This window comes from Sander vitreus, chromosome 22 (assembly GCF_031162955.1).
Source record: "Sander vitreus isolate 19-12246 chromosome 22, sanVit1, whole genome shotgun sequence".
Classification (NCBI taxonomy): Eukaryota; Metazoa; Chordata; class Actinopteri; order Perciformes; family Percidae; genus Sander; species Sander vitreus.
Window position 1 is genome coordinate 16,936,827 of NC_135876.1, and position 19,175 is coordinate 16,956,001.

The window sequence follows — 19,175 nt, forward strand, 5'->3', positions numbered from 1 at the left end:
ACCAAAATATTTTTTTATTTTCTACCCCCACTATTCTACAAGCCGTAATGTGCCAATCACAGTAGGGTTTTCTGTGGAGATGTAGTTATTGTGAGAGCAAGGTGAACAACACTGAAATGAAATGTATCAGTACGATAGGCTATAAGTGAACGTTATCTGTGCAGACATTGTAAAAATAAAGCCCATACATTTTTATTTTGAAAGGAGAAAGACGAACCCGGCGAAGGGGGTATGCAAGGTTCAAGTAACGAGGCTTTGCACTTTGCATCAATGAACATTAAGGTTATCATAGTGGCTAGTAACAGCTACCATGTCAATGTTTTAAAAGCGGTTTTCAATGTGTCATATTTTCAAACTTTGTTTCCATGTTTTAAAAAGCGTTGTCAATATTTTAAGGTCCATGCATATTAGTGTCTAGATACTAGGGTCCTTCACTTCCATAGTCCTCCACTGGTTTTTACATCATACAGTGGGGCAAAAAAGTATTTAGTCAGCCACCAATTGTGCAAGTTCTCCCACTTAAAAAGATGAGAGAGGCCTGTAATTTTCATCATAGGTACACTTCAACTATGAGAGACAAAATGAGAAAAAGAAATCCAGAAAATCACATTGTAGGATTTTTAATTTATTTATTTGCAAATTCCTTGGGAAATAAGTATTTGGTCACCTACAAACAAGCAAGATTTCTGGCTCTCACAGACGTGTAACTTCTTCTTTAAGAGGCTCTTTTGTCCTCCACTCGTTACCTGTATTAATGGCACCTGTTTGAACTTGTTATCAGTATAAAAGACACCTGTCCACAACCTCAAACAGTCACACTCCAAACTCCACTATGGCCAAGACCAAAGAGCTGTCAAAGGACACCAGAAACAAAATTGTAGACCTGCACCAGGCTGGGAAGACTGAATCTGCAATAGGTAAGCAGCTTGGTGTGAAGAAATCAACTGTGGGAGCAATTATAAGAAAATGGAAGACATAAAAGACCACTAATAATCTCCCTCGATCCGGGGCTCCACGCAAGATCTCACCCCATGGGGTCAAAATGATCACAAGAACGGTGAGCAAAAATCACAGAACTACACGGGGGGACCTAGTGAATAACCTGCAGAGAGCTGGGACCAAAGTAACAAAGGCTACCATCAGTAACACACTACGCCGCCAGGGACTCAAATCCTGCAGTGCCAGACGTGTCCCCCTGCTTAAGCCAGTACATGTCCAGGCCCGTCTGGAGTTTGCTAGAGAGCATTTGGATGATCCAGAAGAGGATTGGGAGAATGTCATGTGGTCAGATGAAACCAAAATAGAACTTTTTGGTAAAAACTCAACTCGTCGTGTTTGGAGGGGAAAGAATGCTGAGTTGCCAAAGTTCCCAAAGGTCCCAGAAAGGGACCAGGACAACTGATCTGTGTAAAGGAAAGAATGAATGGGGCCATGTATCGTGAGATTTTGAGTGAAAAACCTCCTTCCATCATCAAGGGCATTGAAGATGAAACGTGGCTGGGTCTTTCAGCATGACAATGATCCCAAACACACCGCCCGGGCAACGAAGGAGTGGCTTCGTAAGAAGCATTTCAAGGTCCTGGAGTGGCCTAGCCAGTCTCCAGATCTCAACCCTATAGAAAATCTTTGGAGGGAGTTGAACGTCCGTGTTGCCCAGCGACAGCCCCAAAACATCACTGCTCTAGAGGAGATCTGCATGGAGGAATGGGCCAAAAATACCAGCAACAGTGTGTGAAAACCTTGTGAAGACTTACAGAAAACGTTTGACCTCTGTCATTGCCAACAAAGGATATATAACAAAGTATTGAGATGAACTTTTGTTATTGACCAAATACTTATTTTCCACCATAATTTGCAAATAAATTAATTAAAAATCCTACAATGTGATTTTCTGGATTTCTTTTTCTCATTTTGTCTCTCATAGTTGAAGTGTACCTATGATGAAAATTACAGGCCTCTCTCATCTTTTTAAGTGGGAGAACTTGCACAATTGGTGGCTGACTAAATACTTTTTTGCCCCACTGTAATTGCACACAAGGAGAAGGAGCGCGCACATGCAGTATAAATATGTATGCATTACAACAAAACAGTAAAGTTGCAGGCCGGACACCAACAATAAGCTGAAACTCTCTATAAAGCTGAGTAAACACCATAAGTATGTTACACAAATTTAAATCAAACTCCATGGTACCCAAGTTAACACGCCTAAACTATGTGATAAAGTGCAACCACTCAACTTAAAAACCTAAACAGCTTTTCCATTTAAAGTTTCCAAACAACTATCATCTGTTCGGAAACTGGTGATTATACAGTATGCATTTTAAATTAACACACTATTTGTCATTAAAGTATTAAAACAGACATACTTAAGCATACTTTTTGTGTTGTGGTACAGTTCCCCTTTCTCTTATACAGTGCATGATTCCCACACTGACATGCACAAAAAACACCTCACATCAAGACACAAAACCCTTTCTTGTCTCCTAACATCTCACTTCGTCACACTCAACTCTGCACGTCTTTTCTTTAGCTGGGAGGCCTTCTCTCTTCAACTCTGTCTCATGCATTTATTCCTTTTAATCTATTCAGCGTCACAAAGCAGAACCTGTTGATATTTTGTTAAGCTCCCAATGAGTCACTGTATGCTCGCTCCGTCCCATTTACCCACTCTGTTGGTCTCTCACACACACACACACACACACACACACACACACACACACACACACACACACTAGTGCTATTTGAACAGCTGTGCTCTGCACTCTGCATGTTTATTAGTGCCATTGTGATTGTGCTACTCCTGTAATTTTTACCCCTTCACCCTGCACTCTAATGTCACTATGGGAAACTATAGGAGAATTCAACTTGCTAACCTTAATGGCCTGCTGTTGGTGGCAGCATCTGAAAACTGTGGTGGGGGAGGGACATTTACTCGTTCTGGTTCTTAGTGGCGAAGTTGTTGTGACGACATCTCTGACAATTCAGTTCAACCTACATTTCTCTTAAAGAAATGGTTTGATATTTAGGAAAATACCGGTATGCTTATTCTTGCCAAGAGTTAGATTAAAAATCGATACCACTATTTCTGTAAATATGAAGCTACAGCCAGCAGACAGTTCGCTCAGCATAAAGAGTTGAAACAGAGGAAAAACAGCTAGCCTGGCTCTGTCCAAAGGTAGCAAAATGTTGCTTTAAACATTTCATCTGTACACAGAGCATGCCTAAACACACTCTAATACAGGCAGACACGCACACGTACTCACCTAGAGTTCTGGACATCACTGGCAGGGCTGAACTCAGGACCAAGATGGACACACAGCAACCAATAATCTACAAATCAACAGATAATCAAACTTCAGATCTCTCAAGCATGTAACGTATAGTTACGAGACGTGTGAAGAAAAAGAACCCATTGCACCAACAATTTCAGCTAAGACGGGCTCACACATGCACACACCACTTGATGTTAAATTGGTTCCACATATTGTACAATTAGTAACTCTGAAGTTGCTCATTACCAGGTTCTCTCCGTTGTCCTTTCAAGCCCTTTCACTGGAGCGTCATGGCTAGTTAACAAGTCTCACCACTCCCAAACTCATTACCAAGTGAATAGGTGCCACGATGGGCCAAACAGAGCACGCATCCTCCACCCCCTCCCAAAAACCCCACTCTCCCTCTGATGTACAAGAAAGGGGCTTGCACTTTGCCAGTGTTTGCGCAACTCACAAACAAATATTGGACAGATCAACTAAAGCCATTGAGGGGGCCCTGAGGAAAACATTAGTGAGCAGTAGGAGTTCAGAGTGAGAGGAAGGCGGGAGAGAGAAGGGGAAAAAAGAGGAAATAGAAGAAACACAGGGGGTCCTAAACAGATCAGCACCTTAGGAGCAATCTCGGCACCCTTGCCCCCACTTCACCCCACACCCTCTCCTTCCATCCCATCTTTACCGTTGTCATGGTTGTGTCATCGTTCCTGGGAGTGAGTCCCTCAAAGACTCTCAGGCTGTAGAAGCCGACGACAGAGGACACCATCAAGTAGCTGTTGAGAAAATCAATCAAGGACCAAAAACACTTCTCTGCTGGTAGCAAAGCAGCTTCATTGTGTCGTCTTTTTAAGTATCCCAAGTCTGCACCTTTTCAGCTTTGATAAAAGGTGACGAAACAGCACAACATGTCTTCCGGAAGATGTCCGGCTGAACTACATCCTGGCCAAACAAAGCTGGCTTGACAATGTTGCTCTTGGCCATGGAGCATGCTACTTTGGCCACAGACAAAGGGGGGGGGGTCACTAAAAGGATACAACATGAGGATGATCTCCAGCACTGCCTGAGCCACACCAAATGTGGACAGAGAGGTGTTCCCAATGCCTCGGTCCTGGTAGATGAAGACAGACAGAAAGATGGGTTATTCAATGTCCTCACACACCAATCTTATATCATCAAATAAAAAAAGAAAATGGGAAACGACAGGCAGGCAGTTGCATACACAAGCCATTACAGAAATCCTGCAAAGTAAGTATGTGATGCATGAAGAAATTCCCCACTTGAGAAAGACAGAATCAAATTGGCTAAGTAATGAATGGAACAAGATGAAAGAGGCTCTTTTCAAATCACTGTCGATCATACAATATGTGAACAGGTGTTCAAACAAAAACGGAACATTGCTTACGGTAAGAAGAGTGTACAGGCTGAAAGCAAGCCAAAAACATAAAAACAACAAAACAAATACTTCAGCAAACACTAGCGCCCCCCCCCCCCAACCCCTAAGGCCTTTTGAAACTGGAGCAGGAAAAAGACATAAATCTACATATGCTGAACATACCAAACATCTGTGTAGTCAAATGATAAATATTTGCTTTTGTCGAACTTGGCACAGGGTTTGATCCTCCAAAGGATCAGTGTATTGTATGGGGCATCTACAGTACTATACATTATGTCCACAAGTAAGAAGTGACCATAGACTGCTCACTTTCAACTTATACAAGTTGTACATAAAAAAAAGAAAATCACACTTATTTAACTTATCTTAAGTTGTTTAAAAACTGCCTAAAACTATATGCATTTTTAGATATTGTATATAATCATATGCAGATATAAAGTATATATTATTACAACTATACAGTATATTCCCAATCGTTACATAGTCTACAGTACAATACTCCTATCCTTTATCCTGTCTCTGTATCATGTGTACAATCAATGTACAGTTTATTTGTATAGCAATGCAATTAAAATACAGCACCTTGCCATACTAATGCATGGCATCAATGTACAGTGCTTATATACAGGTAGTGTTTGCTATTCTTGCAATACCAATGCACAGTATGTATTTAGAGTATGGTCCGAGATGTTTCTTATTTTATTTTATTTCTTCCTAAACCACCTTGATTGTCCTGTTTTGTAAAAGAGCCTAAGGAAAAAAGGAAAGTCTGGCCGGTTGTTTCATGCCTTTTTATGCAACTGTCATCCCTGGGAGCTTACTGCAGAGCCATGGTGCAGTGCTCTTTCTGTCTTACACAGGGAATTAGCAGACAGCATCTGATGTAATTTATTAATGGAGGGAGGGTGGGCATGCATTAAGATTGTGTGTGTGCACTTGCAATATGTGTGTATGTGTGCGCTAAGGACAGCTAGCTTTCACAGTACTCCTCCTTTCAACTCTTACTTCTTTACATTCCAGTAGCAGGGAGGGTGATGGAGTGTGTGTTTGTGTGTTTTTCAAAGACAGGGAGGGCTCGGCGGAGAGGGGGCTGGTAAATTAGCCTGTGTTGCCTGCCATGGCTCTTTCAGCAGACACATTGCATTTGTTGCTTGTAAGATTAACACCTTGCAATACCTGCACACGTCGTATTAACACACACAACTATGCCTCATGTCCTTACCATTTGACCTCAGGTGTGTCCCTGAAGTACCGTTTTCTTTTACTTAATTTATTTAAACATGGAAAACTAAGGTAACCAGGAGATATCTTGATGCTTCTCTTCTACCTTTCACATAGTCGTAACTCTTTCTCACTCACTACCCCTCCTTACCATTATCCACACCACATAATTCCCCATAACTTGACGGGAGAATGTGCGGTCCTCCACGCAAACTCTGAGCCATGCGTACGCATATTTTGGAGACAGTGGCCCTCATTTATGAAACGTGCGTATGACCTAAAACAGGCGTAGGACGGGCGTACGCTGATTCCTATGCAAAGCAAGGCATTTATCAATTTGAACGTGAGTGTAGGCTGCGATAAAATCTCACGTCTGGGCTTAACTCCTGTACGCAAGTTTTCAAGTCAGTGTGGACTTGCGGTGCAGCATATAATCAGTTTACCAGGAGAAGGAGAAGTTAATCATATCTGTCTCTTTTATTAGAAGACCTCTATGCGCCGGTACAACAGTGCACACGTACACGCACGTGCCACGGTGGAGTGCTCCAGCGGATTGATTAAGGGCAGATGGCTCTGTCTTGCATCAGCCGGGGGGGGGGGGACGACCCTAAGTTCTGCACATCGCGCAGGAAAACAGGGTGCCATAAATGTAGTGATGGAGCCAGATGACCCGATGCCCAGAGAGCAATGTCCAGCACAGCCCCAACTGGGGGCTATACGAAGGAGACAGGATATTATTCCTCGCTTTTAAAAAGGTATAGTGTTATGTTTGGCAATTATACTCAATACAGGAAACATGACAATGCACAACATTTTTATTTATTCTTCAGGTGTTCGTTTCTCTTTTAAAATGTCATTGATGGCCACAAGTGAACGATTTATTTCTGCTATTGACCGACATATTTTGGCTTGTTTTTTCCAGCCCCTCTGATGTCAGGAGACAGGGTCGGGGTGGCGGTCCAGCACGGGGGGGCGGAGGACACGCGCTCTCCCTCACAGCTGTTGCCTGGCTCTGACTCATGAAAAAAACACAAGTAAAATAAAAGACACTGCATAAACTCCGCTACTGTGTGTTTATTTAAATATAGGTCGGTGTAGGCCTAAGAGATTGCAATATAAGCCTGTATATTAAATAAACTTCAGCTGGAGTCCGATTTACCACGGCAACACTGTTGACTGCATCAGTGATCTCTTTCCATTCCCCATTCTTTCTTCAGCCTTTAATACCAGTTTTCAGGCTGCCAAATAGTACACGTTAGTGCAAATGAACCTGAGATATCAGGGTTTCAATCTCCACCTCTGAAAAGTTCCACTTGTTAGCCGGATTACGTCTCGCCATGTCGTAAATTATAGGGGCGAGGCCTCAAAACCGAGAATATATTGGGGCGTGATATTTAAATTACGATCGTTTCCAGCCGCTGCATTTATCAATGTACGACCATTCTTATGCTCTGATTGGTGTGATACAAATGTTTCATGAATCACACGTGAAGCCTGTCGTAAAAGGATTTCTGCGCTCATATCTGCGCTGGTTTCTACGTTAGGTTGATAAATGAGGGTCACTGTGAATTGGCGACACAGATGGTGAGGTGGTGAACTGAAGTCAGACTGCAGAAAGTAAATGTGGGAATAACGATTACTCTTAATATTTTCAAGTATTGATGTCTCAAGCACATTTCTTCACTCCATATAATCCACATTGTCATGAAGATTAAAAGTGTTATTTGCGCTTCTACTGAGTGATACTTGTTCCATAAACTCCCATAAAATCCAACTCAAATCAAAATTTGTTCTTAATGTTTAATCCGCGCTGTCTCACCGTCACATTGTCCGCTACGGAGCGCAGGAGGAGATGGCCCGACTCCATGGAATACAGGATAGCATCAAATACCCTAGCATTAGATAACTGCAGAACACAGTGTAAATAACTAAATATCTGTCTTTAATACTACAAATGTCAAAGCCTGGAGATACAGCCGTTAAGCTATCGCGCAATCGTTACACTTAATGTCCTCGTTATCAGTCCGAACTTTAATACGGTTAGACTTTCGTCTTCAAATTGTATCTCGGGGTGGGGGATACCACTGGTTGATGCTGTGATTTTGGCAAGGTGTCTACAATCACAAATTGTATAATACTGCGGTGATCCCCGTGCGTAATGCTGCATGATGGCACTGCAGGAGGACTAACCCCCAATGGAAGAATCAGGAGAGAAAGAGGCTTCAGGGACCATGACGATGACTGGCTAATATGCCGATTTAAATTCCCTAAAGCTGTGCTCTTGGATCTATGTACTGAATTGGGTCCAGTAGAGAGGGCAATACGCCGGAACCGTGCCATCCCGGTCCAAATACAGGTCCTCGCCACTCTGGGGGCAACCGGCTGTTTCCAGAGGGAAATGGCAACCAGCTAAGTGTTTTATAGAAATATTACATATAATCTTCAACTTTATTGCTAAGGCTTGTTTGGATATAATATATAGTTCTGTTAAATCTTATTATATAGGTCTAGTATATCGAAGCTGTCCGTGGAGTGCCGTAATGCCTGCTGTTTTGGACGGTATTATTCATATAGGTAGTCTATAGATCAGGTTTCCCTACACTGTGCGAGAACAGGCCGAAATTATAATTCAATTTGCAGCAATTTGCTTTTTCCCTGCCCGCCAGTCGTCATGATTCAGCGTAAAGAACAACTGCCAGGGTCATTAACATACTGATCAGCATTCATGAGGTGCTTTGCATTGACTATTTATGGTTAAAAATGGGCGTGTACAGGGCGGGATAAGAGGCTGATTCACGTACGCACACTTGTGGGTAATCTGTGTTTATAAAGGGAACATTGCTTACAGATGCGCATACGCACGGTTTTATAAATCTGATTTTTTCTTTTGGTGTACGCCATTTTTGGCTTTTGGGGCATACGTACACTTTTAGTAAGGATCCTACGCAGTTTTATAAATGAGACCCCTGGACGTTTGAGTGGGAACCACCCTACAGCAAATTCATCTGTTCTGAACTTTAGTCTTCATGATCAACAATTTAAGGCCTAACTTTCCATTGTTTTTTTTAGGTGGGGGCTACATCTTTGTATGTCTTTATTTGACCACACCAGCATTGACTCAGTGATCCAATTGTGAGCATTTGCACCTACAGTATAATGAAAGATTGATCGTACAAAGAATAACCTGCTATGTTGTATGTATACCATGGATGAATTTAAAAAAAAAAAATGTTTTTTTTCTTCACCGCCCATAGAGCACTAGTATCTTTCTGTGGCCAAGCCAGTTGTGGAGCATGCACATTCAAGACTTCCACTGGCTGAGTTGACTGACATCCTGCCCCACGTAAAACCTATCCGTTTTTTTAATCCCTGGTCAAAAATAATGAAGTCAGAATGATTTTCTGTTGCTTTAAATGTAGTGGTGGTATTGTTACAGACATAAATCCATTCATTTATATATTTCCTTCTAGATGTCTGAATCAAAAATGGGAGAGATTCCAAAGACACATTTGGACATACTGTTTGCTCCGACATCACCATACTGAGGCTGTATCTTTATTCATTGAAGTAATTCAAGCCATTATGAGTGGTGCCATCTAGTCTTTTGGCCATAGTAGTTTCACATATTTAAATCCAATTCATCTTGCCATAAAAATGTCAACATAATTTATCAATTTTTTTTTACTGTAGAGCTACAGACATTTATCGCTGAAGAGTAGTAAAACAGTAGTCCCAGAGGTACATTCACTCTCACTGTAAGACCATATTGTCAAATTGTGCAGGAATCATTTTCCCATACTTAGTTTTAAATAATAAGTGATGAATATGATAATGATAAATGGTGTGATGACATGTTGATATATTAACTGAAATGGAATTGAACCTTTCCCCCTAGTTCTGCTGGGTGCTAACCTAATAGCATCATCGCTGTAGATTTTAAGATTAATTCACATTATCATGGCCAGCATGGATATTTTTTTACATTCACTTTCACTCACAAAAGTTGAAAGGTCATAGCTAAGGTTCAGTTTTGTGTGAGAAGGGCAACTTTAGTGAGGTGAAAATTACAGTCCAGTTGCAGCTAATTGTCCATTTTACAAAATACAGTGTCAAATGTTGTGGCTACCAAAGAGAAAGGCCTGCAGTAACAATTTTATTGGTCCCTCTTAGTGCTTGTTCATCAAGCTGTAAAACAGTGTCCTTTAACAGACGCAGCTCCAGTTCCCCTCCTCCTTCCCCTTGTTGCTTCTACAGCATCTCTGCTCCTCATCTCCATCCACCTGCTTCTCCTCCCTGCTCTTTTCTTACCTCTCTCCTAGCTCCTCATCATCCTTCTCCACCTCCATCCTATGCTCTGTAAAGGCAATTGGGGCACTGCTCAGTATGCTAAGGACTATGGCGGGACGCTTGGTAGGACGGGAAGACAAACATTGACAGGGCACTTCCATTGTGCTACCCCCCCACAACAATCAGCGCATCGGGGCCTCATTTGACTTTCCCACAGTCTCTTTGCTTCGACAGTACCTCCTCCAGACCTCAAACCAGCCGGTATCTCTACTTCTTGCTATCACTTTCTCTCCTCTGTCCTCATCTCCTTCCATACAGTGTGCGGGTAACTGCAAGAGAATTTCTGTGCTAGAGGGGCAGAGAGTTCGAGAGCTGGAGGGCAGGGTTAACGGATTGGATAGCTGTATCACATCAGTATCGATTGTTTTGGAGGACGAGACTCCCCCACCCCTCGTAGTGCTGTCAGATCAGAGGTGTGGCATCCATCCAGCTCAACAAACGCATAAACCATTTAGTGGGGCCACACTGTCAGGGAGGACAGCTTCAAGCTGCATGACAAGTGTAATTTGGGGGATTTTCTGCGACGCGTCATGCCAAAAAAAACATCTCTGCTCAATAAAATAATTGGAATGTCGAGGGCAGCTCTGTCAGATGCCCGCGAGAGACACAAAATTAAATGAGGGAGAAATAGGATACATTATGTTGCCCCCTCTCAGACAAGAATGCAACCACAAACGCACACACATACAAGCACACGCATGCACGCCCCTCTGTCACTGCAGATCAGGACAGCTTAAAACACATTGCATGTTAGGCGGAGATGAGAATCTCTGAGAGCCATTCCACACTCAGTTTGTCTGCCTCACAGTAAGAGCCCTTAACCTGGCTCTGTCTGCCTTTGCAGGAGGGAGGAAAAGCAGCTTATGTCACCGACTGTGGACTTGAGACACGTAGCGAGCTTACTGAATCTGCACACTGCTGTGAAATGACTTTCAATGAGCTTCCAAAACAAAACCAGAAGCACAAGGTTCAAGCCTGATTAACATCTGGTCATGCCTTTTCTTCTAACAAGCATCTGAGCATATCCGGAATTTGATTTATGTCTCCGCCAGCAACATGGCAGGTCTGATAGGCAAGCTCTTCTGCAGTTTACATTCTGGGCGTGTGTGTGTGTGTGTGTGTGAAGTAAGAATGTACTTAGGTTAGACAGTAGGCTTACCGTGGACCCCTTGGGCATGGCAGTCTCATCCACTAGAAGGTAAAGGATATTCAATACCACCATAATAACTGAGATTGTCTGCATACAGAGAGGAAGAAAAAGATTTGTTTACACATGGTATAATTATAAAAACATTAATCAAATCCCCAAAGTATCCGGCATCATGATATAATTTAATTGTGGGGGCCTTGCTGTAAGTATGGTAATGCATAATAACCATCTTGTGATTGTAAACTGCTCCAACATTAAGCTTCTCAAAACCTGAACAATGTGGGGGTTGTTTGATGCACGTGCCATGCGTCTCACATGGTCTTCCTGCCTCATCTAACAATATCAGACAGCATAAATAGCATTCCCACACTATAATCTATTGAAAATCACAGTTGTTGCAGGTGGCTATTCAGCATTGTCTTAAACAGCTATTAAACAAAAGTAGTTTCCACGCCCAACTGTTAAGAGGATGGGGTTTGTCCCAATGGCCACCAGCCAGGCTGTATACGCCATGCGTAAACAGTTTGGGCTTAATGATAGGTCAGTCCCAGCACTCACCGTTCCTGCGAGCAGGATCAGCATCACCATGGGATACAACAAGTTCTTCTCCCAACCTGATGCTTTCTTTCTTCTCTCTGAGGGGAAATGAGAGTGAGCCAAAGTAAGAGGTTATTACTCTTAAGAAATATATGTATAACCAACTCTTTAATTGCGAGATTCAGAGATACAAACCACTTTCCACTACTGGTTAATTAATATGTCTTCATCAAAGACAAACACTGAAGCCTTAAGCCCTCTGGCTTTATTTACAGGGTTTGTACAGCTTGGTTTGGTACAACATATCGTGAGTGTGTGTAGCACACACAATCTCACCTCTCATCGTAACCACCCCCCTCCAGGTAATATACCTTTCATAACCTTCAAAAATGATGCTCTTCCTCTTTAATTAGTCACACTCATCATTGCCTTAATTAGTGGAAACAATAATAAATCCTGGATAAAAAGAAATGCAACAAAATTAATTCTGTGATTTATATTTTGGTCAGAATGTCTGTGAGTGTGTGTGTGTGTGTGTGTGTGCGCAGGTGTGTGTGTGTGTGTGTGTGTGTGTGTAGTGAGCAACTACCGTGCCTCATTCTTCCAAGCCAGATTTAACATTTCAAGTTTATGTCTTCCATCTTCCTCTTCTTTCAACAGCTCATGTGTCATGTGTGTAGACACTGCTGACAGCTTGTAGACCACATGCACTATTTCTTCTATTATGGACATCCACAGTACCCTGCAATGTGTATCGGACTGCCCTCTAGTCCTTGCCATATTGACTTTCTTTCTCTATTTCCAACCTTGTTAGTCCTCCTTATTCTCAAAGTGCACCCACCCTGCCTGCCCGAGAAGTTTGCCAAGTGCACTTTATATGCACCATCCTTCTAAATTAATGACATCACTAAAAGGCTTGCTACAATATAAAGTTTGCATCTTGTCCAATATCCTAAGTGCCTTTGTGCTCTCCTCCCCCCACCCTGCTCCCCAAAAGGCTCAGGCCTCATTTATAATATCCTAAAATGGATGGAAAATTATCAGGCAGTTCTGGTCCAAGTCCAAATTAGGAAATTAAGGCAGACAGGGAGAAAGCGGCTGCCTGTCAGCAATATGTAAAAAGCTAACTTCTTGGCATATATTCCCATGGCAATTCAAGGTCTTAAGAGAATGTATCAGCCCTGTCACATCATACAAATACTTACCTAATTTATTTCTCTGATTTCGAAAATTGTCAAGTTCTTTGTTTAGCTGGTGAGTAAAGCTCCCTCGAGTATAAGTGTGTGAGGACGATCCTGCGGAAACAGAAACCATTGATATTAATTAAATTTGTTGCATGCTCAGATGTTGGGCTGCATTTTCATTGTCGATAAATCTGCAGATAATTTTTTCAGTGAATTAATTAATCATTAAGTCTATGAAATGTCAAAAGAATTGTAGAAATGCCAATCACTACTTCTGAGAGTCTTGTTGTGTCATGTCCAACAGTCCAAAACCCAAAGTTATTCCATTTTAAATTATAGAAAACACAGAAGAAAGAAAAAAATGAGTTATAAAAAATGTAATATCTGAGAAGCTTGAACCAAAATCATTTTTTTTGCTTGATTACACAACCACAGTTATTAATCGATTATCAAAATAGTCAATATATTTTGTCAATCAACTAATTGTTTCAGCTCTAATGTTGTTTTAACAGATACTACAGCACTGATTGTATGAGTGACATGTATACTGTGTCTGCCAGACCACTCAAGAAACTCTTGATTCAGTTGGAAAACAGTATTTTCAGACATTTCTGATACACTAAATCAGCAAAAGAATATAAGACGATATCCTAATTAAGAGTAGTTTTAACTCCTCACTGTATTCGTCTTACCTCAGCATATGGTATTTGATTCATCTTTTAGGGGTGTGCAAAAAAATCGATTTACATTCGTATCGCGATACGATTCAAAATCAGTTCATAGAATTCCAAAAATCGATTCTTTTTTTTTTTAATTTAAATTGTAGGTCTACTGCAATCACATGAGAAAAGTAACTACATTTACATACTGTTTTTTGAAACGAGAATCGTTTTTGAATCAAAAATCGATTTTGAATCAAATCTTGAGCCTAAAAATCCATATCAAATCAAATCATGACATTTTCTGAATCGTGCACCCCTATTATATTTATTAAGAAATCCCATTAAAACAAGTAATCCTGCTCAGAACATAACAATGTGATCTCAAACAAGTAAAAAATAATCTCTTGTGTCAGGAGCTGTCTAGCACATGCCACAACTGGTTGAGTGGGCTGGAGAAGACAGCAAGGGATTCTCCAGGAAAACCACAAGGCCGGCTCATTTAAGGCTAATTTATCTATTTTACTCTGTTTTCCTTCCAGCTTGACGCTCTAGCGTAGAGGCCCCTAGGAGCCTTAGTGGAAGAGTATCCATTTGCATCCCCTGGGGTAATTGGCAGATCAAGACCAATTAGTTCAGTGTTACACCGTTACTAGCGTGCAATAAAAATACCATCTTTCATCTTTGTTACAGGAGTGAAGGACCAATCACTTTGATCAAACCTTTTTCTTTCCTATGTTATTATGACACGCCCTGTCTGGATGGGTTTAAGTAGGCAAAAGAGGTGAGATAGACAGGGAGAGAGGGTTAACAGTCTTGTCTGTGCCCTCGCAGACACCTGTCCCAGGATCTAAGCAGGGGAAAGTTTGAACCCTCCGAGCAAATGCAGTCACAACACAACAGGAAATGTCACGGACAGTTCAACAGCTCTTTTTCTCCAAAGATGAACAGAACACTGTGCCTCGGGGTAGCTAAATCTGCTCAGCCGCAAATGAACCAATCTATCACCTTTATGCATAACATATCCAAACATGGCCTTACCAGTCACCAAGGACAGATAAATCATTGATCAAATTAACAGTAGGTTCTTAAATGTCATGAAAAACAGCAGATCTAAAGACAAAGAACAATATCATCACATGTTTAGGATTGTAAAGGAAAATGGGGAGAATTTCAACTGCAGTATCTTTAATGACATCACTCTAAACTGGAGTTAAATATATCCTCCTTCTCCTTCTGCTGGCAGCATCAAGTAAAAGACTGAGTTACAGCGAGGCAGAGATGCTGAGTGAGGCTTCTGGCAGCCAGGAAGGCCCAGAGTAATTCAACGTATCCTCTCCAACCTTCACCACAGTTGAAAAATTACGTCATCCACACATGCTAAACACCATGCTGAGACAACAAGGCACTGGCAAGGTCATTGTGCCACATAGCATCTGGACAGGCCCTCTGTTGCTCTGCTATCAGCAGATCAGGGTCTTGAGAGGGCAGCATGGACAAGTGTGTATGCCAAAGTGCCTGTACTGCAGTACATTTATGTACTCACTAGATTGCACTTTTAAAATACCTTCTAAGCTAATAACCCAGAAGCACAATGGTTATTTTATTGGATACAATTTGCACGCAATAATTGGAAGATGCCTTTGCACCTTCAACCTGAATACTTTGAGGCACAGACACAACAAAGTTCTTACAGTATAGAAGATTCAACAACAAGCAAGGCCAGTTGTGCACACTATTCTGTGATTCAAAAATAAGCATCTCTGTTTTTCCTTTAATGTCATTATTGCTTTCTGCAAAGTTTGGCATTTTTGCTTAAAACATAACTTCAAAAATGACCTCTTGTCTGGGATGTCTATAACTTTTGTAAACTTCAAGCCTCAATACATTTAAAAGCAGTAAAGAAAGGGTGCAACATTTTGTAAGTAAACTGTAAAAATGATTTCTCATAAATTAAGTGTCAGCTGTTTATCTAATAGTTCTAGGGGCATGTCTCTAAACACTATGCGTATGCTCATCATACCCTTGACAAGAAAAACAGACATGTCAAATCAGCCAATTTATGTCGTAACCTTCTGATCTTTAAGATTAAAATATCAACAATGTCATTACAAATGGGCAATTACATGTAGAGAGAGGACAACAAAGGGCCAGACATGTAAATAAACATTGATGCATCAACTGATGTGGCTCAACAGGCCACATCTGCAAACACAGAATAGGTCAGAGTATAATCTGTTAGATGCAGAGCGCACACAGGTGAAGCAAGAAGACAACATTGCTCGCCTCTGGAGTGTGTCCTGTGAACTGTTCCTGAACTGCAGTCTACTCAGCGTGCTCAGCAGATCAAAGGGACACCACTCTAGCCTTCAGTTTCACCTATGTGTGAGCATAAATGTTGAGCGTGTGCATGTACATATAGTGTGTGCATAAAATAATTCATGTCAACATCCTCCTTTTCCTCCAATTTCCAACTTTTAAAACAGGCAAAAGTGGATTGCAGCTTGGCCTCAGTGCGCACATTAAGATGTTGACCACAGTTATTTTCTTGCCTCAGAGACTTGTAAAGATCAAACAGTGTTGGAGCAGATAAGAAACAGATTACAATTATTCTATCAGTTAGTTCAAAGCAGGGCAGTGTGAAACGAGCCTGAAGGAACCATACGCATTGGTGGCAGTCTATAAAGGTGGCCGGTGTGGCATTCGAAAACATGCGTAATCTAGGAGCGATCTCCCTTACCTCCCGGGTTTGAAAAGACGCTCATCCTCTTTATTTACTCGCATCTGTACACTTGGTTGCGTGGTTGAGTTAATATTAAAGTAGGTTTTGGAATTTGGCCCAAATACTTCCTGCTTTTTGAGATTATTCAACGTCAAACAAGGAATTTGGGAACACAGAGGGCTGGGCATGAAAAGGAAATGCAGGCTAAAAAAAAATAATCTTCACCATCCTTAAACTTCCCCTTTGTGCCCCAAGTCCAGAGAACGGCACAAGGCTCCTTGTCTCCTTTCAGAAGTCACTGAAATGTCGATTTAATGTCCACAGGACCAAGCCAAAAGTTCTTGTAAAAGATGGATGGAAATGAATTCCATCCAATAACCAGGCTACCATTCTAGGCCTGACATTAAATGAGGCAATAATTTCATCAGCAGTGACCCTGAAGTGTCCTAAATGGATCCTTAAAAACTTCCTAAACATAAAATATGGTCCTTGCTATGTGGCTGCTTTGCCCTTTAGCAGAAAGTTATGAGTAAGACGAAGGTGGGGAAAGGCCACGGACGAGTGTGTGTGTGGATTTTTTGCCAGTGCGTGAGTGTGTGTGGCTGAATTTTCAATGCTAATTGATTCCAGTGTGGCACGCTCCATCACACCCAATAGGGCAGTCAACCCCTCCCCTCCCCTATAATGTGCCAACACGTCTTCCACAGACATACCGTTTAATCTCCTCTGAAGGGCTTCCTCCTGCAAATGGATGCAGTAAATCTGCTCATCCAGGTCCTCCAGGATCTGAAGGGAAGGAGCAGAGGAGGAAGAGATGAAATGGGTTATAATTAGGCTCAAAGTGGGTCTGGAGAGATGGCAGATGGGAGGATGAGTTGGTGATGTATTTGTAGTCCTCTGTCACACGTTTAAATGGCTGACTGAGGCAGACATTTTTCTGAATGGAGGAGCAAAGTGGCTTCAAGGCTGAGCATTCAAGTTCAACTCTGTAGTCTTTCAGCTAGTTCTAAATTTCTACTAACCAAACCATTTACCCAACAACCACAAATATTGATTACTTACTGTTGGCTTCACTAGTAACTGTCCCATGATGGTGAACATCCTGGACAATCCCACAGGAGTACACACTATACACATGACAGAAAACAGCGGGATTGTTTAACCACAATAAGGTGAAATAATGCCGCAATTTTAAATTAATGGTAGCTCAACACATCAACAATAATATTTAGGTTTTTTTCAGTGAAAATAAATGGCTTACTGAGTAAAAGCAGTCCTCCCATCAGAGATATACAGGAGTAGAGGTATGGAAGGTAAAATTCCCAAAGATCTACAGAAAAAAAAATACATCATTTAATAAAATATAGAAAGAAAGGAAATAATAGTTTAACATTTTGGGAAATACACAAAAATTAGTTCCAGCACACAACTCCTAGCAAAACCACAATGTCTCCTTTTTTTTCATCTGTGAAGGGATTAAACAAACAAGATATAATGTGTTAACGTGAGCTTAGGAGATGCTGGTAGGCGTATTTATGAACTGTGGAGTGAGCCAAACTAGCTGTTGACCTGAGTCCAGTATTTATGCTAAGCTAAGTTAAGTTAAGCTAAATCAACTCGGACATCAAGCTTCATAGTTAATGCACAGACATAAGAGGGATATCAATCTTCTCATCCAAAGCTCAGCCAGAAGTGAAAAAGCCCATTTCCAAAATTGTTCCTCCGAGTTACAAATACAACAAGAGATTTACGAGCATAAATGACATAAAATCCTTTAAAAACTTACCGTAGAGTGACTCCATACTGGCTGCATCATTGTCAATGAGCGCGGATGCCACCCACACAATGCCCAGGATGAGCAAAGCCAGCAGGAAGAGCATCACAAAGGTCTCTAAAATACGCGCCCTGATGCCCTGACAGAAAAAGTGCACAGGAAGAAAGATTAGATTTGGCTAATACAGTTGAAATCAGTATCATAATAAACACAAGGGTTTTAAATCAACATAATGTACATCAAAAAACATATTAATCAAACTGACGTTCATTGCACTGAGCTGGGAGGTGGTATTCGCTACATTTCATATAATTTTTTTAAACACAAAACAAGATTCATTTTACGAGACATCTCCCTCCTCCCTCCATCCTGCCTCGCTCATATTAAACATCATCATTTCCATTCGCAGCACACAAACATGACATAAACGCTCCGACAGATTCCTGTGTAAAACAACTCTTTTATACACACATATTGTGGTCTGTAAAGTGGGTCTAACAGGGGCTGGTGGCAGAGGTGAAATTAAAAAGAGTAAGGGGGGCGGGGGGTGCTGTAAGGAGCATGAAGCCTGGCTGGGTCAGCTACTGTCTGCGATCAAGAGCAGGCCTCCCATCTGGGGCCGATTAAGAGCTCCCTTAGCACCACGGCCACGCAGACGAGAGGGTTTTGGGGTAATTTGGGTTTTCCGGGTCACAAACTGCTGAGTGGTTAATAAAGTCCTCCTCTACCTGTTCACACAGTTTCCATTTCCCCCCCTGCTGGAGAGCCAAGCTGTCTAGCACTGTAAGATAGATAGGCATTCTCATACACATGTCAGGTAGGCTACCAGGCACGGGATAACAAGGGCTCTCTGGCTTTTGGAGCGCTGCTTAAATTGGGTACATATGAGCAATTTGTTACCAGCTAACATAATGGTTGTGCG

The 19,175-nt window shown here is 41.6% G+C and overlaps 1 protein-coding gene across 5 annotated transcripts in view; it reads right to left on the reverse strand.

Annotated features, from left to right (window-relative positions):
- The window catches only part of lmbr1 (limb development membrane protein 1), a 40,009-nt gene that overhangs the window by 6,375 nt on the left and 14,459 nt on the right, over window positions 1-19,175 (reverse strand). For 3 of the 5 annotated variants that reach the window (XM_078280414.1, XM_078280418.1, XM_078280417.1), the window contains exons 6-15: window positions 18,266-18,392; window positions 17,741-17,809; window positions 17,542-17,606; window positions 17,193-17,265; window positions 13,120-13,209; window positions 11,936-12,012; window positions 11,387-11,464; window positions 4,301-4,374; window positions 3,949-4,039; window positions 3,264-3,330 (exon numbers count right to left, since the gene is read on the reverse strand). In XM_078280414.1, coding sequence (XP_078136540.1) covers window positions 3,264-3,330; window positions 3,949-4,039; window positions 4,301-4,374; window positions 11,387-11,464; window positions 11,936-12,012; window positions 13,120-13,209; window positions 17,193-17,265; window positions 17,542-17,606; window positions 17,741-17,809; window positions 18,266-18,392 — 811 coding nt within the window. Of the gene's footprint in view, window positions 1-1,666; window positions 1,693-2,966; window positions 3,002-3,263; window positions 3,331-3,948; window positions 4,040-4,300; window positions 4,375-11,386; window positions 11,465-11,935; window positions 12,013-13,119; window positions 13,210-17,192; window positions 17,266-17,541; window positions 17,607-17,740; window positions 17,810-18,265; window positions 18,393-19,175 lie in introns of those variants that run through there. The other 2 variants (XM_078280420.1, XM_078280419.1) reach the window with 2 other exon arrangements.